Source organism: Canis aureus, chromosome 11, assembly GCF_053574225.1.
Source record: "Canis aureus isolate CA01 chromosome 11, VMU_Caureus_v.1.0, whole genome shotgun sequence".
NCBI lineage: Eukaryota > Metazoa > Chordata > Mammalia > Carnivora > Canidae > Canis > Canis aureus.
In genome coordinates, this window is record NC_135621.1 from 61,995,910 (window position 1) to 62,022,530 (window position 26,621).

Sequence of the window (26,621 nt, forward strand, 5' to 3'; positions counted from 1 at the left end):
GAGATGCAGCAAGAATAGCAGAAAGGAAGCTAAGGGTCTAAGCTCTGGTAAATGAGAGGAGAGAAGAAAGATGCCCTCATCCTGAGGGGTAGAGAGTCCCTTACTGTCCTTGTTTGGTTCTGTTGCTGGTAAACTCTAAGTCAAAGCAAAAGGCACAGCAGAGAGGGGTCAGGACAACAGGGCTAAGGCAGGACAGAACTCTCTGGGCTGGAGTCAGCTATATGCAGGCTTTTCTTTGGGACATACCTCACATACCCATGCATGTGCCATGGTTGAATTGCCACCCCCCTTTTTTGTGTCATTTCTTTGGATCTAAGAAGTGGCTTAGGGTCTGTTCAGGTTCTTAGACACTTGTAAGGGCAAGTAGGGGGAAGGAGTTCAGCAAAGCGACACCAGGTTCCCTGTACTTCTATTCATACATTTGAGATTTGAGGCATCCCATTAAATCTCACTTAAAAAAATGTTCCAGAGCTAAAACATCATCTACAAAAATTGAGAGTATTTGGGGGATGAGACACATGACATGTAATTTCTCTTGTATTGTAGGATTGAAGATGAAGGGTTGCCCAGAAAATGCAGGCCAGAATGAGACAGCTGGGCATGACGAGGACAAGAGTTGTGTACTAGAAGAAAGAGCAAAGGGGGAAACAAAAGAAACACCACATTTTCACAACTTTTATCCTCAACTGGTTATGTGTTTGCAGTTGAGAAATGTCTAGAAATGTTGCCAAAAATTTACTGGCCAAATAGATTCTAAAGTTTTGAAGGATTAAATTTTCTCAGGGAATATCAGTCATTTTAAACTAACTGTTGTTATAGTATAGCTGCCAAAAAATTACACATAATCATCATAAATTCCTGTGTGTGTGTGTGTGTGTGTGTGTGTGTGTGTATGTGTGTGTTTAATTTTTTGGTATTCCTAGAATTTAGGTGTGATGTTTCCAATTTCGTCTGAGCTCACATTTCCAGTCTGAGACAGTAGAATTCAGCTTCTCAATAAAATTTGGCAATTCTGTCCAGCAGTTCTTATGCTGTACAATAAGAGGCAGTTTAGCATTAAAGTTAAGAGGTTGAGCTCTGGAGCTAGAGCCACTGAATGTGAATCCCATTCTGCCATTAACTAGTTTTGTGACCTCAATCAAGTTTCATAAACTCTCCATGCCTTAGTTTCCTCATCTGTATAATGGGGATGATGATAGGGATCACTGACAGGATCTTTTTTGAGGATAACATGAATTGAAATCTGTGAAGTACTTATAACCGTGCCTGGCACATAGAATGTTCCATCAATGTTTGGTGTCATTGTGATTACCAGTGTTCTTCAACACTTACCAAATACCAAGTATTGGGAAGATGAAAGGATGAAAAAGATGTATTCCTCTTCTTAAAAAAATCATAAATCTTATATTCCTATTTTTCTCTATTTTCTCCATTGTATTAGGCCATATTACTGCTGTCACCACTATCTTTCTATCAGAATTTCTGAGTTTCAAAGTTGTATTATTGAAAAAAACATGGAATTCTCTTTATGGATTTTTTTATTCCCTAGGAGAGATAGTTACCTCCTTCCTACGCAAGTCAAGACCTAGCAATTCACTGCCTTGAAGGTGAAGCAGCCCCTACCTAGATAACCACAGTGGTATTGCAGTGAAATCCTTTGAGTATAGTAAAGGCCCTATGCTCCCCTCTTGGTAAATGAAATCATTGATCTGCTTTTAAAACGAACTTATCTAGGGGTTATCTACATCAACATTCATATCGAGATAGGTAAGGATGCACAGCAAAATGTACATCCGCTGTGTAGGCACACATTTACAGAATCCCCCCACACAGCTGGGACCTCACATTCAAATTTGAATGTTTTTTACTTAATTAGTGTATTCTTTCTTGAAACCAAGAAAGAGCGTGGAATCTTTGCATTTTTTTTCTTTTCAATTTGTGTTAATATAGACATGAGCCTTTATTGGGAAAAGTAGAAAGCAATGTGTATGAAATTTGGACTATATCCAATCGAAAAAAAAATGAGTTCAGATGCTTTCTGTGTTGGTTTTCGCCTCACATGCAGATTGTGCTATTTGGTGAGAGAAATAATTAGTCATTTACAGGTTCATTACATAGTATGGTTAAACCTGACCTTCTCTTCCCTTTGGCTGGCTGGTGAGGGACCTTTCTCAGTAGGTCCAGCTGGCTAATATGGCCCTTATATGTACAAACCTATGTAGTACAGTCTGTTTCCTCCAACTCTAATGCCACTCTCTTTGAGATCCCGATTTTACATATGGCAAGGAAGAGCTTACATGTCATTCGTTTTTCAATTCTTTGTACAAGATTTCTAAATGGGACGTCCATCCTCCATTCCACCTCCTACAACAAAAACGGCACATTGTTATTTAAAGCAAAAGCTTTATAGATTAGTTGTTGAATGCGATATTCATCTCATGAATAACTAATAACATAAAATAAAGAACAATGAAAATGCAAATTATCTGCACATATACAGTGGCAGTTAGCAGTACGAATAGCCCTCCTGAGTTCGTGCAAGGTAGGCAAAAGCCAGTCAAATTTCTGATCGTACCTAGTCCTTTGAGTTGCTGAGACAATATCAGAATTCATCGCTTTTAGGACTCATTATTGAGGCATGAAAAAAAAAGAGATTGAAATCTGGTAGAATTTCAATTCTTTCGTTAGCATTATTAATAAACAGGAATTGGCAGGAGCTAAACTGATTGGCACATACATCTGGAATAACAGAAATAAATAAAGTTTCAGAATGGAAGGAAGGTTTCCTGCTAGAGGGATTTGGGTAGAAAAATAGAACGCTTATGAGGACAGCTTCAAATCTAACCCAACCTCAAAAAAATCTAAGTAGCACTTTTAGGATGGAAGAGAGGGACAGGTGAGTACCTCTCTCCATGGAAGACATTCCTTGCTCTTATTTTAGGGGAGAGTATGCAAAGAGTGGTAGAGAAATAGAAGTGGAGAGTAGGTTCCTACAGCTATGAAAAACCAGCCTTAGGAGACTCACTAGGGAAAGATTTTATTGTTCTAAGTATCAAACTGATCCCAGGCACTATTTTCTGGAATGGCTCTTAAGAAGACATTAATGATAAAAGATCTTCAGCCCTTGAAAGATTTATATTAATACACAGAGCCAAGATTTTATTTTATGTGTGCACAGTGAAGTAGCCTATCACTTGATAAAGAACCAACACCTACCAGAAACACCGAAATTTTCTTTCCCTTACTCACCTGCTGCTTTTATCCAGTTTATGTCCTCATCATGTACACTCTGCATTTGGAAAATATATTCAGAATAAGTTGATGCAAAAAGGCTGGATTTTATTTTCTTGACAGTCTGACACCAGAAGAGGACTCTTTGCCTTGGATTTTAGTGGCAGGTTGCCTTGTATCAGTCTTGGTAAGGATCTATCATGCAATGAGATGTGAGCAATGGACATATGAACTTAGGATCTGTCTTTTTATAAGATGTTAAATTACATTTGATTCTTTTCTTTCCCTGTTGTAAGAGAAAGATGAAAGCCAAAGGTTCAAGAGGACCATTTAAAAGCAACAGGCCCCACAGATGGCTGACCCAGATAACTGATAGCATGACATTACAGCCCCACTCTGTGTGGTGAGCTCTGACAACCCAGAGTCTCTGGCTACCCGCCACTAACTGCCAGCCTAAACTGTGCTTCCTGTAACCACTTCAAAGTCATCGTTAGCCTAATAGAGGACCTCACCAACATCCCTACCCACAGATCAAGTTCCTATATTTCCTTCTGAATCAACTCTTGAGAGGTTCACTATATTCAAAAAATTTGTAGCACTCATGAAACTTCTATCTTGACTCCTACATGGCTTATACCAGTTCTCTTCAACCATTTGTATGCAAGTATCCTTTATGACATAGGTGAGTTAGACTCTTAGTTCATGCCTAGTCAGCCCACAGCAAACTAGCATTTCTTAACATTTCTTTTTTTATTTAAAAAATGCAGGGAAAATTTATATTATACTCCATAATGTGTATGTGTTTTAATTTATTACGGTATTTAACCATCCCCTGCTACCGTGACTGTTAAATTTTTGAGAAAAACTGATATACAAATGTAGCCCACAAACCAGCAGTATCAATAGCATCTAGGAACTTCCTAGAAATTCCTAGATTTTCAGGCACACCCACTTAATTTGGTGTTGGGGCCTAGCTATCTGATTTTGAACTAGTTCTGTAGGTGATTCAGACACATGATACAGTTCAAGAGTCTTTAAGTCAAAATATTGTGCTATGTTAACCCTGGGGCTTTGAGCATTCTGTTGTGGTACTCTCAGGCATATCAATCCTAAATTGGAGAAGTGTAAGATAGTTGCTTAGAGTATAAATTCTCTAGATCTTTTAATTTGAAAAATTTTTTAAGATTTATTTATTTATGAGAGACACAGAAAGAGAGGCAGAGACATAGGCAGAGGGAGAAGCAGGCTCACTGTGGGGAACCTGATGCAGAACTTGATCCCAGAACCTGGGGATCAGACCTGAGCAGAAGGCAGATGCTCAGCCATTGAGCCACCCAGGTGCTCCTTTCCAGATTTTTTTAAAGGTATGTTTATATGTGGGAAACACTTACTTATATGTATCTAAAGTTCAATCAATTGGCCATTCCACAAATATTTACTGAGCACTTACTGTGCAGACATTCTTTTGTGAATTGGAGATAAAACAGTGGACAAAACCATCATACAATGTGTGTTCCACTCAGGGAAATAGCCAACAAACAGGTATAGTATAAAGTCCTGAGACAATATATGGTATAGAGAAAAATAAAGCAGAGTATAGGGATCGAGAGTGTCTGAGTTGGGACTTTTTAGATAGGGTAGTCAGGCAGCTTTTGAGCAGAGATCTCAATGAAGGAAGAGAAAAGATTATGAGACTATCTAGGAGGAAGGTGTTTATTGGCAGAATGAGGTAATATCATTGTCATGTTCAACTTAGAGTATGTACACCTAGACACTTGGAGTATTTCTTGGCTTCTCCATCTGGGCTTAGGTCACTGATTTACTCCCCTTTTTCCAGACTAACTCCATGCTAAAGATTCCCTTTATTAGGAAAAGATGGTTTAGCTTTTCTGGTATATATTCCTCCTAATTATGTCTTCGAGCCAAGAATAAGTCATTAAATAAGCAAGGGCACCAACTATAACTCCCTGCTTTTACTTTCTTCTCCCAAAACAAAAACCCAGAATGAAATTTACAGTGTTATTTCTATTTTTTTAAGATTTTTTTTAAAGGATTCATTTATTTTAGAGAGAGAGAAAGAGTATGACCTGGGGAAGGAGCTGAGGGAGAGAGTATCCAAGCAGACTCCCACTAAGTGCGGAGCCAGACTCAGGGCTCGATACCACAAGCCATGCATTCAGGACCTGAGCTGAAACCAAGAGTTGGACACTCAACCGACTAAGTCACCCAGGCACCTTAAGATTTATTTATTTGAGAGAAAGAGAGAGATGGGGGAGGAGAGGCAAAAGGAGAGGAAAAGAGCAAATCTCAAGCAGATTTCCTGCTTAGTGCCAAGCCCAACGGGGGGTGCTTTGTCTCACAACACTGAGATCATTCCCTGAGTTGGAATCAAGAATCAGAGGCTTAACTGCCTAAGCCACCCAGCTTCCCTGCAGTTTGCAATGTTTCTATTTCATGGATAATTTTGAAGCTACTCTGATTTGTGTATATAGTGAAGAAAATCACTCCCAAACTTTTGTACTTTAATGATAGTAGAACACATTACTTTTGACCTTACCTTGCAAGTATTCTAGACATAGCACTGTGCCAAGACAAGGTGGTAAATCCTGGATTGAAATTACCATGGTAGAGGTCAAGGTGATGAATTCAATCCTTATTTGTGGCAGTTAACTATTACTCCAGAGACTCACAACCCTTCCTAGGGTGAGTCTTTTTAAATAAATGTCATTAGTTGCAGGGGCCATGGGGCAGGGAAGTACACAAACCATTCTGACCAAAGGAAAATCATGCCATTTATTTATTTTATTTTTTTAAAAAAATGTCATTTAATAAAAGCACTATTGACAGCAGATGAAGATGGAAATCATAGTCTTGTTTGTTGCAAGATGTAAAGGAAGGAGTCTGTGATTCAGATTGGAGGAGAAAGATCATTGCTCTTTCCTCAATCCCTAGCTTTTTTTTTTTTTAAAGCAAATGTTCAATGTAAGTACTATTCATCAGTAGTTTACTATCCCGAAGAGTCCCCAAAGGGCTTTCCTCTTCATCCTGTTGGAAATACACAGGGACATTCACAGGAGGGATTCACTGAACAGTAGTGGTGGTAGCACAGCCTTGGATTTACCTGCCTTTGAAGGCAAACAGATGAATATCCATTGTCCATGAGACCCACTGTGTTACCAAAAGTGTAAAGACAGTCATAAGTGCAGTCTTCTAATTCCCACATGTATTTCTAATGGTTTCCAGAAAAAGAGCAAAAAGGGAGTCATAATTGTACTCTCACTTGAGACAGAAAAGGCATTCTCACCGAGATCTATGGCCAGATTCACTTTCTTCTCTTTCCCTTTTTCATTCATGTGCTTCCCTTCTCACTGCTTTACTTTCCCTGCCTTTTGTTTCTCTGATTTATCACTGGATCTCTTATCCTCCCATCCTTTGATACAATATGAAGTTTGAAACCTCCAACAGTCGTTTCTGTCAAAGAAAGCATATAACCTCCACGTTGGAATGTCTTTGGAGCTGTGTGAATAAATGTGTTGAGAAGGAGGAGATGCTTCCCAGGTAATTCTTGCAGACAGAACTGCAATCCAATTCTGGATCTGCAGTCAAACCATCGACAGAGATAAACATCAGAAGCAAATTTGTATTTATGGGGCAAATTGTCCTTTGCCCTCAACCCAACATTGAATTTGAAAAATTTCCAAGCTTTATTACATGTAGAATTGGTTTTTAATGTTTCAAGGTGTGCGTAGGTGAGTGAGAATGTAGTGACATTCTCGCATCCATTGGTGACCCAATTTTCTACAAAGTCACTTTGCATGTAGAAAAAAAGAATCGTGATGAGGGAATGAAATAGTTACTGTCATGAAAATGTTTAAAATAATCTGGCAAGTCTCAAAATTTGGGAGAGATTTGAGGCCAAGAAAGACTCTATCAAAAAGACTTTAAATACTATCTCCAATTTTTCTATATCTTGGTAATAAGAACATAACATTTTTCAATCTAAAATGATTTTCTTTGTTTATGGTGGTCCAGGAGCCAAGGATGCAAGACTGTTCTTTCTGGTTTATCTTCAGATGAAATTCAGCCAAGGGGTTCAGGTGGAGGGCATCTGAAATGTTCTGAGGAAGCGGCAGCATGGAAATCTCTCATTGCACCAGCAACTGACTTTTCCACAGACACAGAGGTAGAAAATTACAATTCCTCTCCACCCCATCCTGCACTCTTACGGGATTTAAGGAATTCCTGCTCCACTTTCCACACAGACCCAGTGTCGTTCATGCTGGTGCCAAATTGGACACAAGGGGGCACCGAAGTGCCACAAATTTTGCCCTGGGACCTTTCTCCACTTGCAAATTCCCATCAACAAGAGAAGGCCAGGAAACTCTGGGCCTTCAGGAGCATTCTTCCCAGTTTACTTAGTAGAGGCATTGCCATGGTTGTTGGAATCATAAAAGATTGCCCACAGTTTGTATTTGCCCTAGTGTCCATCTTGGTGGCAGTTTGAAAGTACTCTACCATGGTGGTTGAAGCTCCCCCCACCCTTTAACTAATTCAATACTGCATGGTTTGTTTGTTTTTTTTTTTTTTAAAGAGAAAGTGCTAAAAAATCCATTTGAAAGGAAACACTCTCCATTTAAAAAATGATGTTCTCTTCTAACAATACGTTTCAAGTATTAGTGTCCTGATATATTCTTATCAAGGAAATTATTTTCCTTTGTAATCCATTCGTTTGCCAAAAGAGACAGTCATTTGTTGACTTATTTCCTGTGCTTTGTTTTTTTTCTTTACCTGAAAAGTGAAGAATTGGCAGGGTTCTTGCCACAACGTGAAAAACCATGGGATAATTCATGGAGCAACAATAAAGTTATATGTTAGTTTCTCTCACTTAAAAGAAGATGGGGAATTTGACTATTGATTTCACATTTTCTCTGTCTGGGCAGGAGAGCTTGCATTTTATTAAATGCAGTCAATTTGTGGTGAAATATTCTTTTTATTTTTCAAGATAGATTGCTGATTTACTTTAGAATGGTGGGAAAATAAGGCTGTACCTGCTGAGTGCTGAAGAGAAGCGTTTATTTGCTTTATTGATTTGGTCCATTTTTGTGAGATGTTTTCTGTGTATTTTTCATTTGGCTACAAAATGTACCCACAAATGGTCCTGGCTGCTGTACTACTTTAGTGTTCTGGAGAATAGCTCCAAAAGGAAAGTTTGGAATTTGCAAATGGTTCTTTTGTTGGAAGAAGCCTTTTGTCCAGGGAGCTCTCTGTCCCTTAGATATGGACAGGCATGACTGCAACCTCTATATTTTCAGTGATCTTGATTGGTTAAGTTCTCTTAAGTTTGACAATATGAACGGAATGGAAAGTTTGGGCTTCCAAACTGGTACCCCCAATTCACTGTTAAGCAGGAAACCTGTTTGATCGTGGGTACTGACATCAGTGCAAGGGATATTAAGCTTTCAGAAATGATCCTTCTGGCTTTGACTTCTTACTTTCTATAAGAGGATAAAAGCTTCCTCTTTAAAAACAAAATGACAGTACTGCTTCCAATTGAAAAACTATTCATTTATTTAAAAGACGTCTCTTTAAATACCATTCAGATATCCTAAGCAGGAAAAATGCCCATTCCATAGTGTTAAGTGGAAAGGTATAATGCACATGTTATCTACACAATGTAAAAGGTATGTATGGTTAGGAAGCGAAAGACACGGAATAAATGATACAGATTATTTTGTATGAGTTGGGATAAAAGGTGACTTTTAAAAAATTTTGATTCTTAATTTTATAGCATTGTTTATAAGAAAAAAGGACATTGGCTACTTTTGCAAAATGCTGAGTCCTTTAGGTGACTGGAACCGGTTATCTCATCATTTTTTGGCTTTCTGAATTAAAATCTTTTAAGTGTTGGATTTTTTTCAAGGGATACCTGATTCAATTGGAGATGACCACTTCCACTTTCTTTAAAAAGAAAGAGTGAGATTTTTAGATCTACACTGAAAAAGTGAAATACAACTTTTGCTGAAACTTAAATTATGTATGCTATCCTTCTGATTTTGACAAAATATTCAGGGTCCATTGGCACTTTTGCCTCCTTGGATAATTAGGTGGAGGAAATAAACTTGATAATTTCTAAATTATAGTAAAAAATAGTATATTCACCTATACTAAAAATAATATAGTTTAGGCTATAGAATAAAATTCCTTTAACAGAAGTACCTGTTGCCATGAAATATATATATATTTCAAAACCTTATGTTTACATGTCAGTATTAAAAACCATATATATATGCATATATGTATACTTAACAAAAATAAAATATATATGTAGTTTCTTAGGAGAAAGCAGTTTTATTATACAATTAGTTCATATACATATGAGGTCAGTTAACTCTCTTCAGCTTTTAGTCATGCATAGAAGAATAGCTAAAGATAGCATATCCAACCCACTTCATTTCCTATGTGTGCCTAAAGGCACTGATGCTGGATTTTGGCAGAGAAAATAAATTCAAATATAAGAGGATGTAGGCATGTTGATTTCCAGACCAGAGGAAGAAGTTAAAGAAGTAACTTTGTTTTGTATAGAGGTGGGTGGGAAGGACGCTCTCTTTGAAGTAATGTTGGGAGCTTAAATCATTTTCTAGGAGCCATTCCAAATTTAATTATTTTTGTGCTCAGTGTTTCAAATTTCAAATAATTCCAGTTATCTAGGTTTCAATGCAGGCATATGGTCCCCCAATTTCCTGCAACTTACAACTGTATTTGTTTGGGGGAAGGAAGTTTCAAGGTGGGATTCATTTTTGTGGTGGTTGTGGTTGTTTTCATTGTGCATGTTTCTAGGCAGGGTTTATGAGAGCAGCCAGGGAATTTTGCTTACCATTGGCTAAAAGGCAATACTTAAAGGTAAGCTTTTGGGCGGCAGAGTAGGAAGTGGTAAAAGAAATATATAGGAAAGTAACCATGGAACAAAAGCTTTGCCAATTTGTCAATTCTTGTGTAGTTAAAAAAAAATAAATAAAAAAATAAAGATTTGATAATCCCAGGTTCCGAGAGCAACACATTTTCATTTCCATCACAGTATTTCATCCTGGAAGAGCAATTTGTCTATCTCCATTATGTTTCTTATTTTTATTCACGTATGGATAAGTATTTCTTTACATTCAGCTGTCTCTTATTATCTACTGAAGCCATAATATACTTTTCCAGTCCTGCTGCATTGATGTTGGTTTGGGAAATCCCCACGTTTTAATAAAAATATAACTAGTATAGGATTTTTGTTCCCATTTAATTTAATTTTTCCTGATGCAGCTTATCATAGATGCTACTTTAAGGTCATGTTGTCTTCTGTTTATGGCCTCTTTTTCTTTCAAATTCTTAAGAAACAGGTTTAAAATGTTTGTAAAACATTTTGTTTTATGTTTACATGGTCTTGCAAGCATTTCTTTGAAATTAACTCATTTTAGCTACCTAGAAAGTGTGTTTTTTTAAGTAACTCAGCATCACTTCTATTTTTTTTTCTTGTTTAAAAGGTTTTTTTTTTTTAATGAAAATTCTCATCGATGAGAGAATAGTGAGTCCCCTTTCCCAAATATGCAGATGAAAAGGGGAAATGAAATGAATGATTGAACTTTTCAACTCCATCCAGATGTCTTGGCATTCTGCTGGCAGAACCTGAATGTGTGTGTGTGTTTCTGTGTCTGTGTCTATTTGTCTACAGGCCTATGTTGCAACCCTTTAGTCTCAGGTGGAAATTGGGAAAGCCAATTCTGTGGTAGTGGGTGAGTGGGCATGTGGTGGCTTCCACCAGTCAGCATGACACTTAGTTTTCTTTACAGGTGCAGGTGTGTTGGGATGGAACATAGGGTGGCCTATGCAGGTGGCCCCTGCCTACAAATGCAAATGAATTAAAGAAATGGCTGCTCTTCAGAGACTGTACTTGTAGCCTTGTAACTGATCTGACATTATCCCATGCTTTTTAGAAAAGAGACTCAGTTTGTGTCAATTCAATAAATTATTCTTCATATCTCTTCCAGAGAAGTTTGTTGTGTAGTATTCCTGGAGATATTTCTATTTGGCCTGCAGCACTGACTGCCTTTAAGCAGTAAGGAAAAGTGAACCCCACACAAAGAAGTTAGTAAACCAAAGGTATTTGGAACTATAGTATAAATGTGTTATTAAAACTCATTTCTTATATAGTGAGACATGACTAGTTTCAGAAATTGATTTTATCACCCAGAATCAGCAATATCTTTCTGTCTGCAGTCCACTGCCAAATGGACACATTCTCTTTTAAATAGATTTTTCTCTTAATACTGAGAATATTATCTGATGTCCAAATGTGACTGACATACTCCAAATCCCATCCGTTGATCTTCCTTGCAAATATCCTGGTGTCCTCCTTGTTTCCCATTTTTTACTGTTCAGGCCCTCCACAGAACATGATTGTCCCAGCAGACCTTTTATCCAAGGACTGTTGATCACAGCCCAAGAGCTGTCATCCTATTTGCATTCTGTGGATGCATCATTATTCACAACATTTGATGTCCATAAAAACACATTAAAACTATTTCCTTGAGCAAAAATAATCAGCTCTCTGCTGTACATATCATTTGTATACTCAAATTGTAAAATGTAAATTGATATATAAGAAAATGGCCCATTAACTTTTTCATTAATGACAATAATACATTTTGTACACCAGCAGCAGGAGGATCTTGCCTTTACTTTGGCAACCTGAAGGGTAAATGGGGCCTTCCTTTTTCCTTTTTAATTTCATAAAAATGATGGGTGTCATCAAACAGATTCTTTTATGTATTCTTATATGTCTTAAAATATGGAACTTTTGATTTATTCTAAAATTGAAACTACCCTGATATGCAGGTTAAGTACTTTTTTTTATGAAAATAAATTGTTTGCTATTTGAATTTGCCCAAGAAGACAAATTTTTACCCTGGATAGTATATTATCTTAAAATGTTTAGTATTTACAGTGCATAGATAGATGCTTCCAGATTACATTTAAAATGTTGCCAAAATATTAAAATACTTAAACAGGGCATCTTTTGTGGCCAGATGTACAATAAATTTGAAAATACTTTTTATTGTAGAATGTGGACATTTTTATTAAATTTTATTAGGGTTTACTTTGATCACTTTTTGTTAGAATTTAGTGCAAGCTCTTGATGTAAGTGAATGTTGAATTAATCACCTGTGTTTTTTGCGGTATTAATAATAGTCAGATTCTTCTAGGTGTTAACTCCTAGAGTGCCTACATGACTAGTTATCAAGCTGCAGCATTTGATTAAAACATAGATTAATAATTTGTCTATCACGGATACATCATGCACTAACAGATAAAGAGCATCTGATATTAACTGAGAAATAAAATCTGCCTTCAGTAAATTGCGTAGAAAAATTACACAGTACATTTAAATTACCATTTGCTTAGCAACATGCCCTTGTAGCCATTCCAGTGGGGCTATAAAATGATCGATTTACTTTAATTTTCTACTGAATCCTGAAAAAAAATGGCTATCAGTAACCTATCCCTTCATCATAGCATGCTGATTCACTCTGTGTATTAAATTTACTGGCAAGGAGCAAGACGTTAACAAAAAGTAACAGATAATGTGAACATTTCATGCATAATCTGTAATATGAGATATGTATTAATAGGGAAATTATGATGCATTCAATTATTCTGAAATGCCTTCCAGAGATGTTTTGATTTGGCTGCGCTCTGATAGTAGCGGCACAGCGGGAAGCATCTCAAGTGATGAATAACCTAATCTCCTAATCTCAAAATGGGCACTATTCACAGCTAGCCTGGGAGAGGCTGGTGGAAGAAACCACACTTCACAGCCACGGCCACTAAGAAAAATGTAACAAAAACAACAACCCAAACAACAACAACAAAACAACCAGCAGCCAAGCCTGCCACCCTGCCACCCAGCCTTTTAAAAATAAAGAAATGAAATGCACATCTCTAATGAATGCTATTTTGTCCCTTGTGATGGCACAGGGCTAGATTCTAATCTGAGAGGCACCTTCTACTCTTCTCAGCAAAACTTAAAAGACAAAAGGCTATAAAAATGATCGCACTTGCATTAGTGCTTTAGGACTCCGGTAGTTATGAGACATTATGTATGCACAAGAACCCTTACTAATTTGCCACGTTTCATGCACACCTGGAATGATCTGCCCCATGTATACATTTTTTTTTCCTTCTCCTTAATTTCCAAAGAAAACCTATCACAACAGGAAACTGATCATTTTGTATCATAAGCCCCATGTTCTGTAAAGCTTGCCTGGGTGTAATTAAGCGTCTACGTTTACTTCTTCGTGTGGGAAACAATGGTCTGGCTCCTTGGAGAGGTCAAGCAGGATTTATTTTATTGTGTACAGAGTCGGAGCGATGGGGGAGGCTGTGAAGATAGTACCTGGTCATTCCCTTGCATTTATGTGGCCCTCTCTGTGTAAGAACAGGGCTGTATCCTCCCCCCTTTGATTTACTTCCCTTTTTTTTCATGGGATCATTGCTACAAAACTATTAGTTAATACCCTGCTGTAAGGAAAATAAGTCCTGAAGAAAATATGCTATGCATGTACGCCTTCCCCACCCCCAAATTACTTGATTGCAGCAGGCTCACTTTTTGATTAATGCAATTTTGCATAAGGTAATATTACACGAGTGTATTACTTTTCAGTAATTATTCAATGGAGTTAATATGGCAGACTTCTTGAAGAAAAATTAGAACCGTGGCGTCTCATTTCTCTAAATCCCCAGCACTGTTCAGTAGGGTAACAATAATAATTATGTATAAATAAATAAATTTCTTTTATCAATGTTCACTTGGGCTGGAAATAACGGGCAGCCTCATCCCCAATCAGAGCACTAACGGTTGTACTTTTTAATTAGCAGCGTTCCGAGGGGCAGAAATGATTTTATGTGCAGTTTTGTTATGCTGCAGTTTGAGAGAGTGGCACAGTGATTTGTTAGAACACGGATCTTTGCAGTTTAATCATCGTGTGAAATTATGTGTGCTCTTTTGCTTTCGCTTTTCCCTGTACCTTTGGGTTTGAGCCACTCCAAAACGGAGGACAGCAAGGCATGTGGACTCCCTTTCCTCAAGCAATTTTCTCTCTTCTAGGTCTGATTTCACGTGAGCATCATTTTAAACTCCAGCAAGATGTGGTTCTATTTAACTAGCCCTTGCTTACAGAGGTCCCATGCCTACTATTACATTTCCTTACCATGATACATACTTTGCAGTGCATTTTTCTCACTAATCATGGTTTAGCAAACAAGGAAGGAGAGGGCCCCGTTTGATGAAACTTTCTGATGAGTGATGTTCAGTTTATTTCAGTCTTTAGTATACTAGAATGTACAATTGCTCTGAAGATAAATAAAAGATTCAGCCGGGTGCCACTGGAGAGCAGAGCAGCATGTCTTTGGCATTGCTTGAGACTTATCTGATTTGGATTTGTATACCTCATGGGGAATGGCAAAATATTGGAACAGACGGCTTGATATTTCCGAAGAATATAGTGGGCTTTATTAGCACCAGTTTCGCTCCCTGACTGACGGCTTTTTCAAATTTTTTATCTTATTAATCCGTGCTACTGTATGTAAATGTTATTCCTCTCTGCATAAGGGAGGCAACCAGCGATTTGTAATAAATGCTTATGAGTGCCTGAGGCTGCACTTAAACTTTAAAACATCTATTATTAAGTTGCAAAAAAACACTGTAATGGCCAATAGTGACCTCATAGGAATTTTAAACTGTGGTCTGCTCTTCTGCATTAAAAACAAAAAAATTGCCTCAAGTTAGAATTATGAGCAATGCTATTTTAACAGCTGCATTTTGATTATTAAAGTGTGTTTTACAACTGAATTACAATGCTTTTATGGACTCTAGGTATAAGATTTAAAAAGGTCATTAAACATAGTCGGGTTTTGTCACAGTAGGTGTCATTGTATACAATGGACACTATACAATCTATTTTATGTCACCGCACTTAGGATTTGAAATAGCATGCAGGAGCATTTTAGTTTATTTAACCATGTAGATTACTATAGATCTCTGAAGGATTTTTGACAGTTTGCAGTCTGAAATGACTACTTTCATTATTATTTTATTAATTTGACAAGAAGCCCTACAGATTTTCTGTGTATCACTGATCCATTTGTCCCAGAAATAATTAAAAATGCCAGCCTGGAGCAACAGACAACAGATACACTTCTGGCAAATCAATGTTCAAAAATGCATTGCTTGTACTGTAGCCAACTCTTTAGTCCTGAAACATTTCTACATTTTCTCAATCTGATTGTATATAGGCTCATTGACAATAGGTATTGACCTATGGTGTAGGTTTTCCAAATGCAGGACCTTTAAATTGATTTATCCATTATGTCATATGCTGGCTACTATATGTAATGTTTACATCTCATGCTACACAAATACAAGGTGAAGTTGCTTTTCCCAGGGCTGTCTGTCGTACACAGCTCAGCAAGGCGGTAAATGTAAACTTGAGTTTGCCTTGCTTGTGCCCTGCCTGTTAGCCACTAGTATGTAAATCTTTAATTTTCTTTTCATTAATTTGGCATGGTGTTATGCTTGTGACTAGCTAGAGCCTGTGCCATCCGTGGAACTGATTTCTGGGTGCCTGATTGTTGATGAGGACATGGGGATGGAGGTGTGATAAGGAGTATAGAATCCTCAAAATATTTGACAAAATGTCACAAAGGATTGTATTTGCATGTAGTACCGTGGGTAGGACATAATGATTAGTGTGCAGTGCGTCGCTGGCACTGCATATCCGAGCTCATGCAGATAACATGTCTGCTGTACAGCTTTGAATATTGTATATGTACTTTGAACATATCTATGACTAGCAAAGCTGTCATTCTGTTGAAAAATGTAGCTGCATGAATGACAATCTTGGTTTAATTTTTTTTAAAAGAGGACATCTTCTAAATAATTATTATCATGCTAATAACATTTGTATTCTTTTGTGTATAATTAAGATCTGCCTGTCTAAGCATGAAATAGGGTTGAAATCGTGAATAAGTATGCTATCCTTAACCTATTTAGTAAATCAGTTTTAATTTGGCTTTCTTTAGGTTAAATCATAACAATAGCATGCTGTATACAAAAATCCACAATTCTTGGCTGTAAACAATCTTAGAAATATTTAATACTCATCAAAGCCTCCCACAAAATTGAAGAAGCGCTTCTTATGAATGTTAAGTGCTGAATCAAAAATAATGATTCAACAATTATAGAAGTCATATATTTTTAAAAGTTAATGTTAAGTCTTTATATTTCAGGGTGATAAATACTCAAGCAATTTTATATTTTGACCTCTTTGGCATGTTATTTTTTTTCTCTTATGTAATAAAAAAATAATTTAAGATTTCCTATTCCACCTACTTCTGAGAGAACTCAAGGCAGCAAACAGGGTAAAACACAATGAAAAATAAGCCATTTAGGGATAAAACATAACAGGTTATGTAATTTAATGATCACAAACTGTTTTGGAATACATCATGCCTTTTTGTTCTCTTAAAATAGGAATATGTGTTGTTGGTGTTTGTTTTTTTTTTTTTTTCCTTCTGTAATTTCATGGCTAATACCTAGCCAGGCAATGATACTAAAAGAAATTATCTTTGTCATTTTGCAAGGGTTATTCTTTATTTCCAAGGTACTCATGGCTTCTAGAACCTAGCAGATTCTTCTTCCTCATCCCGACTGTAACCATTTACATGCTGTGATTTATAAGGTTATTGGAAAACACCTCCATTTATCAATTATGAGAGAGCACAGACTGCTCGGGAGCAGTTCAGGCTGCATCGTTGGCAAGTGAGATGTCTAAGGGGGTGGGAGGGGAAAAGAAGGAAAAGAAAAGAACATGGCAACAGGAGGAAAGTGGGAGTGCAAAGAGCTGGTGGTCAGTGATGCTTCTCCCTTTGTTTTCCTGCTGAGCACTAGCTGCCCTTCTTCCACAGCTTTCTTGGTATTGTGCCCACAGGCCCCTGCCATTTGATTTCTCCAACCATATTTTTGGTCCTGTTTTTCTATGAATGTGTATTTTTCAGTCGTCAGCAAATATGTTCTGGGTGTGTATACTCTGTGCATGCTGTGCTTGAGAGCCTAGAGTTGGGCACAGCCCCATGAGGAGTATGAAAGAAAAAAAGATTGTGGGACCTACTGCGGCCACTGTCATGGGCCAAACAAGATTATCTACAAGTGCTAATTAAAGATAAAAAGAAAAGGCAATGTGAAATGAGTGCTAAATGAAATTGTAAAATGGTTTGCATCATAGTGTCTGACACATCATAATTGTTTGATAAATAATAGTCAGTAATAGTAATAACAATATCTTGATGACCATCATCATGATAACTGATGCCGATAAGGACTTTAGCAGTTGCCGTAGTGAAAGAGATGAGAACATGGCAAGTGTTCCTTCCACTTCTGAAACTTTCAGCATTTGAATGAGTCTACCAAAGTGGAAGCTGCTTTGGTGGGACCGCTTCTAACACTTACCACTTGCCCCACACCCCCACTCTTCTGCCTCCCCTATTTTTGTTCCTTCAACACAACATTTAGTATATTCTAATCAATACCTAATCTGCTGTTTGCTATTTTTTGTTTATCTCCCCCTACCTAAATGCAAGCTCTGCAAGGACAGGGATCTTTGTCTCTTTTGTTTGTTGATGAATCTGAAGCTCTTTAAGAGTGTCTGGCACAGGGTAGTCCTAATAACTAATAGTCCTAATAACTATTTCTTGAATGTCAAATGATTGACTGATGGCTTCTCTAACTTGCCTGCCTCCTTCTACTGTTTCCTTAATCTCATGACTGAACTTCTCCCATCTTATATACCCTTCTAACAGCATACTCAGTGGCCATTGTGGCCATGCTTTTTATAACAAGTCCACTCTGCTGGGAAAGGAGAAGAGAAGATTTCCAGTGCCAGCTGTGTGACTGATGATAACTGTATGCCGTGCTAAGCTTCTGGGAACAGCTGGAAAATCCAGTTATGGGCTACTGATCTGTTTGCACATTGAAGCCAGTTTTTCTGGGCAGGCTATTTCCTGAGATACCCACTTCTCTGAACAATTCCCTCTAATGAGCAAGTGGCTAAGTGAAGAGGCTTTAGAATCAGGCAGACCTGGGTTTGATCCTTCTCCCCAAACTCCATGCCAGACTAACTGAAGACACGTTCTTAGCCTCCCTAAGCTCCACTTTATTTATAGAACTGAGCTAATAAAAGTACCTGCTTCCTGGGTGATTGTGGGGCATTAAGTGAAATGCTGTATGAATTCTGCACAATGCTGAGCAATCCACAGCTCAGTAGATGGTGGCCGATGAAATAACACTGCTACTAATTGTTATTAGTTTATGCTTGTTGTTGTTATTGTTTACTTTGGCAGCAGTCCATTCAGTTGTGTCAAATATTATCTCACATGTTGTGATCTGTATTTCATGCAGTTCTCTCTTCCTTCTTTCTTTTCTCACTTCTCCTTTAGGTTATTTCTCTTTCAGGAATTTAGGTTATTAGGATTTATTTTTCTAGGACTTCAGTAAGTAGTTTAGAGGATTATACTGAGGTTCAAAATTATACTTACTTTGGAATTATTTAATAATTATATATTCTATATTATTTATTTATTTATTTTGTTATTTATTATTTTTCCTCAAGGCATAATTATTAATAGGAAGAAGAGTAAAGGTATAGGATATGGATGAAGGACAATGCAGAGAGGAAGATAAAGGGAGATGTAGTACCATAAAATCAAGAGACCCCGTGGAGGCCATGAGAAGGGTACAGAGGTACCCATGAGAGGGTAGGAATAGAACAAGTGAATGAAATGAAATAGATATAAAGAAAGTGATAAAAAGGGTCCGAAAGAAAATGGTAGTAATAGAAAACATGGAAAAGAGACCTACTATGTTTGTTTGAAATCCTTTTGAAAGAAAACACTAATGAAATGGAACAACTATTTAGAGATACAATTTGAGAAAATTTTCCTGAAAGGAAAGAATGAATTTACCTACTGAATGGGCAACAGTGCCAGGAAAATTGACCCATTTTAGTCAACACCAAGAACATTATGGTAACGTTATAGGACTTGAGCAGCCAGGCAAAAAAAGAGTATTTAAAAAGTCATTTTCGGGCAGCCCTGGTGGCCCAGGGGTTTAGCGCCGCCTTTGGCCCAGAGTGTGATACTGGAGACCAGGGATCAAGTCCCATGTCGGGCTCCCTGCATGGAGCCTGCTTCTCCCTCTGCCTGTGTCTGCCTCTCTCTCTCTCTCTCTCTCTCTCTCTCTCTCTGTTGTGTGTGTCATGAATAAATAAATAAAAATCTTTTAAAAAAAAGTCATTTTTTGGGATTAAAAGTCAGGCTGGCCTCAGATTTCTCTACAGCAACCTGCAATCCTCAAAGACAACAGTGAAAATCTACAAGGTACTTAAGGAAAGAAAATATGAACGAAGTATTTTATAGCTAGTCACATTCTCCTTTTAGTATAAAGACTGTAAGCCAACTGTTTTGAACACATATAAGAAGTCAAGGTGTCTTCTTACAATGAGCTTTTCTAGAGGAAATTACTAGAAAGTGATTTTTAAGAAAACAAAAGGCAACTTGGAGAAACAGAGCAAAAGGACTGCCAGTGAACATTCCATATATTTAATAGAATCAACTAACACTAAAACTAACATGGCAAGTAGAGAAACAGACAGAAAGCAAATTTTATAGGCTAGTGATTCTCAAATTTAGGGTACATAAAAATCACCTAGGAATCTTGTTAAAATGCAAATTCTGAAAAATTAGGTCTGGGTGAGGCCTGTGATTCTATCTTTCTAACCAGCTTTCAGCTGCTGCCGCTGCTGCTGGTCCCTGTACCATGCTTTGAGTAGCAAGTACCTCATAGTAAAAATAAACAAACAAATAAAATTAGGAGGGGACAGTAGATGGAAAACAAATGATTATTTGTTAATCTGTAGTAAGTGTATTACTGAATGTTTATCTACCACTGAAATCAACTAATAGAAATATAACTACTTAGTACAAAGGTAAATATTAAGAAATGTAATAGTATTGACAAAAATCAAGCGGTGGAGGAATAGGATAAGATGCCAACGAAGAGAAAACGTGATACTTTTTTCATTCCTCATAGTAGGAAACTATTTGGTACAGCCCCCAAAATCAGAGGACCACAAATATTATATAAGTATATAGCTATACAGGTAATGACTAAAAGAAATTAAAAACCATGGTCTTAAATATTAGAACACCTAAACATGCATAAAGAAACATACCACAGTTAAAAATTTTTTTTTAAAAAAAGTAACTACAGAGAAATACCAAATAATATGACAAAACTAAGACCAAATATATTTATCATGGGAATAGTGTAAGTCAATGAATTACTAACAGTCTAATGATTTCAGTTTGGACCACAGAACAAACTCATTCTTAATATCAGAATTTCTCTTTCTCACTGTTAAGATTTTAGGCTGGATAATTCTTTGGGTGAGTGTGTGGATGGGGGGCTGCCCTGTGTGCTTTAGGATGTTTAGCAACATCCTTAGATTGCTCGCACTAGATGCCAGTAGCACCTTGCCCCCTTCAGTTATGTCAACCAAATTGTCTTAGACATTGCCAAATATCCCTTGGAATACCAAATCATCCAATTGAGAACCACTGTTGTATATAGCCCATTACCATGCTGTCTGAGAAAACATTAGAAGCATTCCTACTTATGATAGAAATAAGGAAAAGATACATATATCAAAATGATTCAGAAAAATTAAAAGGATAGACAAAGACATACCATGTAAATGTAAACAAAAAAGACAGACAACATGGTATTAATATCAAACAAAAATTCAGGCCATAGGCATTATATAAATAAGATGAAGAAAGTCCCTTTGTAATGCTGAAGGAAGAAAATTGCAATGAAGGTATAATTGTTACAGTTTTCTATGCATCAATATCATAGCATCAACATACGAAATATATAGTACATGCAAAGAAAAACAATAATAGTTCACCTCTTATAGACCATGATTAGATGAAGAAGACTGAAATAATAATGCACATTTATGTGTTCTGTATTGTTCTATTCCATTAAAATAGAGGGGAACGTTGTTTTCCAATTACCATGAACCCTTACCCTGCTCACGTCCTAAGCAACCAAGGAAACCACAATTGTCTCCAGATGTATAAATAGCAAAGTGAACAATTTCTGATCACAAAACAATGAAAGTAAATTTGTGAACAAAATCAGAAAATAAAATTTCCTGCCTCCTGGAGGAAAATGTCTCAAACTCTGGGGACACAGCAGAATATAAACTGAAATTTCAGAATATCTCAATAATCATCATTACCCTGTAATACCTATAATGATAGGATATAGCTAAAGCAATGTTCAAAGAAAATTCATAGCCTTAAATTCTATATAAATAAATAATGAAGACTGTAAGAATTAATTATCTGATGTAAGAAGGAACAATAAAATGAATAAGAAATAAGAAGGAACAGCAGAAACCAATGAGTTATAAAAATAGACAGGAACAAAGTGATATAGTTAAGCTCTTAACTAAATTACTAAAGGGTAAGAGGCTAAATTAAAATTTACGAAATAAGAAAATAGAATATTCACAAAATTGGAGAAAATAAAATATCAGAGGAAACTACTTGACTACTCAATTATTTTGCAAATAAATTTGACATTTCAGGTGCAGTAACATACTTAAGTTGACTCTAAAAGAAATTTAAAGTGTAAACAGATATTTTTCCATAGAAGAAATAGAAAAACCTCTTCAGTTCTCCATACCTCTCTCTTTACCCCAGCCTCCCTCCCCAAAAAAACAACCAACCAGCTCTTCTGGTTTCACAAGGGAATTATATTACCACCAAATCTCTAAAAAGCAGATGATTCCAATGCTGTTGAAACTATTTCAGATCATAGATAGTAAGGAAAAATTCCAAAATATTTTTAAAAAGTGAGCATAACACTGATTTTTAAAGAGCAACAACATTATAAAATAAAAAAGAGCAACAACATTTGAATGTATACAAAAAGGAACGATATACTTATGTTTTCAGAACCACCCTTGCACTAGCTTCTCCAGATGCCTGGGCTGCACCTTCATAGGATCTGATGTGATTGGTTGATGCATGGTGGAAGTGGGTCATTGCTTTGTCATTGTTTCTGTTTTTGTTTTTAAAGGTCACTATTCATCGTAATGTGTAGTAAGATAGGATAATCACAATTCTAGATCAGTATCTTTTTTTTTCCTAGATCAGTATCTAGATATCAGTACAAGAATCCTAAATAAATATTAGCACTTGGAATCCAGCAGTATATTGAAAGAATAATACCATGTGACCAGGAAGGTTCAATATGAGAGTATCTTAATAATATCATATTAAGAAAAATTATACAACCATTTTCCACAGGTGTTAAAATGTCATATTACAAAATTTGACATTCATGCTCATTTTTTTAACTCAATAAAAAACTATGGCCATCTCAAACCAAAACCCATCACCATGCTTTCTGGGACACAGAAGCATTCCTACTTTTGTTAGAAATAAGGAAAGTTGGAGTGTGTGGATGGCTTCATCAGTTGAGCATCCGACTCTTGATTTCAGCTTAGGTCATGATTTCAGGGTCCTTGGATGGAGCGCCAAGTTGGCACTGTGCTCAGTGGGGAGTCTGCTTGAGGATTCTCTCCCCTTCCTTCTTGCCCCATTCCTTACTCTCTCTCTCTTTCCAAAATAAATAAATTAATCTTAAAAAAAAAGAAAAGAAATAAGGAAAGGATGTCCACCATCAATGTTTATTATTGTACTAGGTAAGCTGGCAAACAAAAATAGATGAGGAAGAAATAAAAAGAATCAAAATTGGAAATGAGAAGGTAAAAGTATTATTATGCAAATGATATAATTAAATATTTTGAAAACCAGGAAAATCAGCTAAAATTACTACAACAATAAAATCATTCAAGCATCAGGATACTCAATTAATATACAGATGTCAATAGTGTTCACATTTATAAACAACAACTTAGAAGATAGGAGGGAAAAAAATACCATAAATAAATAAGTTATATTCATAGGAATGAGCTTAACAAGACATATAAGACTTATATGAAGAAAAATTTAAAATACTTTTGAAGGCCACAAAAGATTGTATGAACAAATGGAAAAGCATAGCATGTTCTTGGATAGAACGACTGAACATCATTAAGATGCTAATCCTTCCTGAGTTTACTTATAAATTTAACATGATCCTGATAAAAATACCAAGCCTTTTTTTTCCCCCAAAACTAGACAAGTTGATTTTATAATTCATATGAGAATCAACAAGAATATCTAGGAAATTTCTGAAAAAGAAGACCAATGGGCAGGAATTACACAGACTAGAAAAATGTGTATGGTATGATATGATTTGTGTAAAAGAAAAAGAAAAAATATATTTATATACACACCATATATATACGTGTGTGTATGTGTGTATATGCGTGTGTTTTGGCTTTCATGTGCATACTATTGTCCTCTGGCAATATAAAAAACAAAGAAGAGTGATAACCTCGTTGAAGATAAAGACACTTACCTAACGTGGGATAGAGATGGTAAAGGGAGGCTTCAATGAGTACATTTTTACAAATTTTGATGTTTCAATCAAGCAATTGTATTTATGTATTCTGAAATACATAAATAAGCAAAATATTATAAACCCATTTATAGAAAAATAGGAAAAGGACAATTTGAAGCAAAGAAATTTTGAATATCGCTAATCACGGCATACAAATAAAAGCAGTGATAATAATGAAACTTTACTGACCCTTACAATATGTTAGCTACAGTGACAAATACTTTATATGCATTGTTTAACTTAATCAGCAGACATAACCCTACAACAGATGTACACATATGATTTTAGACAATTTTTAGTTTTTGTTCCCTGTCATTTCCAATGTCCTAAAATTATCATTTTTATTTTTAATTTTCAGTGGAGAAATAGTAAATATTTAAAAAGAAATCTAGTGTTTTTAACCATCTTGTCACTTAAGCGTACTACATTATTTGCCTGAATACTTCTAAGCTTTGCTTTGCTTTCCCTGCTTGCTTGTTTTCTCTTTTCTCTTTTTTCTTTCTTTCTTTCTTTCTTTCTTTCTTTCTTTCTTTCTTTCTTTCTTTCTTTCTTTTCTTTTCTTTTCTTTTCTTTTCTTTTCTTTCTTTCTTTTCTTTCTTTTCTTTCTTTTCTTTCTTTTCTTTTTCTTTTGTTAAAGTACCTATTGGTGCCTGGCTATGCCTGGAAGGATAATATTGTAGACAAAAGATTGATTAGCTCATTGGTAAAAAGTTCAAGTGAAAGAACTATCCTGTTCCCCAAATCAAACATTTCTCAGAGTCAATCAATGATTAATTAAAATTGGTGAAAAACACTTAATAATCTTTACTAGTAAATTTGGACATTTGGCTTTATTAAAAACTAAATAAATACCTAAAACTTTTTAATCCATCAACAAGTTAAATTGTTCTTAAACTTCTGAGCTTTTCTTATGAGGCCCTTCTTTTTGTGTCGCTTAAAAAGATTTAATGGCTTTTTGTTGGTTCATTATGCAGGTTATCAAATTAATTCAGAGACATTATAACAAAATTATTTGCATGTGATAAACTTTGTTATTTCAAAACCAGCACTAGAGCCATCAGTAGATTAACAAATACCTTTGGCATCATCCACTATGTTCAAGACGATTACTAGGTGCAGATGGTGATAAACTTCAGGAGGATGACTGAAAATATAGATCAGGATGCCATCAAGGGCAGGTTCAGTGGTTTTCTGAACTCATGACATGTGCATTTAAAGAAACCGACCCAATTTAATAAGAGCAGTAGTCAAGATGATAACAATGAGGCTTGGTTAGCTAGGAGAGAAACTATCACAAACTTCAAATAAACGATGACACATCAGTGACACCATAACCATAAAAGCACATGAGAACTACTTAAACTATTCAGCCACTTACTAGCCGGATGACTCAAAGAAAACTAATTAAACTAACCAATCTATATTTCAGTGGCCTCATCAATAAAATGAGATGATCATGGCACCTAACGCACAAGGTTATGGTACAGATACATACATCTGTATATATACATATATAGCTCTTGGAACATTGCTGAACACACAGTAAATTCTCAATAAGTGAGAGCTATTATCACTGTTATTGTAGTAAAATCTCAGTTCTCTTAGACAATTTGTGGAACACCACTGACACTGGAGATATTTCATATAAACAGAGGTGATTATAGAAGATCAGCCATTTTCTGCAACAGTTGACAAATGTGGTTGAGATAAAAGTAGGTGGTAGAAAGGAAAGAGAGAGAAGGGAGAAAAAATAAAAGCATGGAAATTTAATTATTAGCAGTGATTGTGGCTATTAAAGTAGACGATGAGGATAATGGTAACAAAGAAGTGACACAGAAATGAAGATTCCAAAAATTAGAGCTATGCTATACTACTAGTAATAAGTAGGATCTGCCACAGGAAGTGTAGTAGAAAGCATGGGCATCTCTAGTTTGCTTGTTTGTGGAAGGCTTGCTAAACTCTTCACACCTTTCCACCATGACCTTTGAAGGCATATATGATGCTAAGCAGTAATATTTCTAAGTGATAAATTGTATAAAAGAATATCCTATCTAGGTCTATCTCATAAGCCATTATATATTATGGATTCCAATTTTCTTCTAATAAAAGGCAAAAGACAAAAGGATTATAAAAATTTGTGCCACATGTAAAAGATAAAATGAGTTTCTTCACATGACTTGGAAGGAAGGATTAGCCCAGAAAATATTTGATGGGACTCAACTTAGCTCTACTTGCTACATCCCAACTTACAGCCATGGTCACAGTTGTGATCAAAAGGCAAGGTTGTATTTTGAAACTCACTCAAAAAGTGAGTTCCAGAGCCACTGCTGAGATCAATACCCATTCAGATTCCATTCTTATATATACATATATATAAGATATATATATACACAATATCTGTAGTATTTCTGATAACTAATGTCACTGAAATATACAGGCCTGGCTTATGGTCCATGAATAGTAAGTGGTCAGGTTTTTTTTATTTGTTTAACAAAAATGTGCTAGAAAAATTGTTATCCTTTTACGTACAGATGGGTAAGTTGAGTCTTGACTAGGTTGAAGTAAATCAAAATCACAGTGCTAGTAACTTATGATTGGATTCTTGGCATATTTGACAATATATCCCTTCTTTTTCACATACTGGTGCCTGGAAACTTTAATACATGAGTTTTTAAAATCCATTTTGATCATCGGAGTCCTATATGTTTTTATCTAACTT

The 26,621-nt window shown here is 36.1% G+C and overlaps 1 protein-coding gene across 15 annotated transcripts in view; it reads left to right on the plus strand.

Annotated features, from left to right (window-relative positions):
* Positions 1-26,621, plus strand: part of LOC144324194 (uncharacterized) — a 580,701-nt gene that overhangs the window by 296,612 nt on the left and 257,468 nt on the right. For 5 of the 15 annotated variants that reach the window (XM_077915477.1, XM_077915475.1, XM_077915478.1 and 2 more), the window contains exon 4: positions 7,305-7,414. The exons of 4 other annotated variants lie outside the window; for them this stretch is intronic. In XM_077915477.1, the coding sequence (XP_077771603.1) occupies positions 7,305-7,414 (110 nt within the window). Of the gene's footprint in view, positions 1-546; positions 897-7,263; positions 7,415-11,063; positions 11,216-11,261; positions 11,374-12,943; positions 13,170-26,621 lie in introns of those variants that run through there. 6 more of the 15 variants (XM_077915485.1, XM_077915484.1, XM_077915481.1 and 3 more) reach the window with 4 other exon arrangements.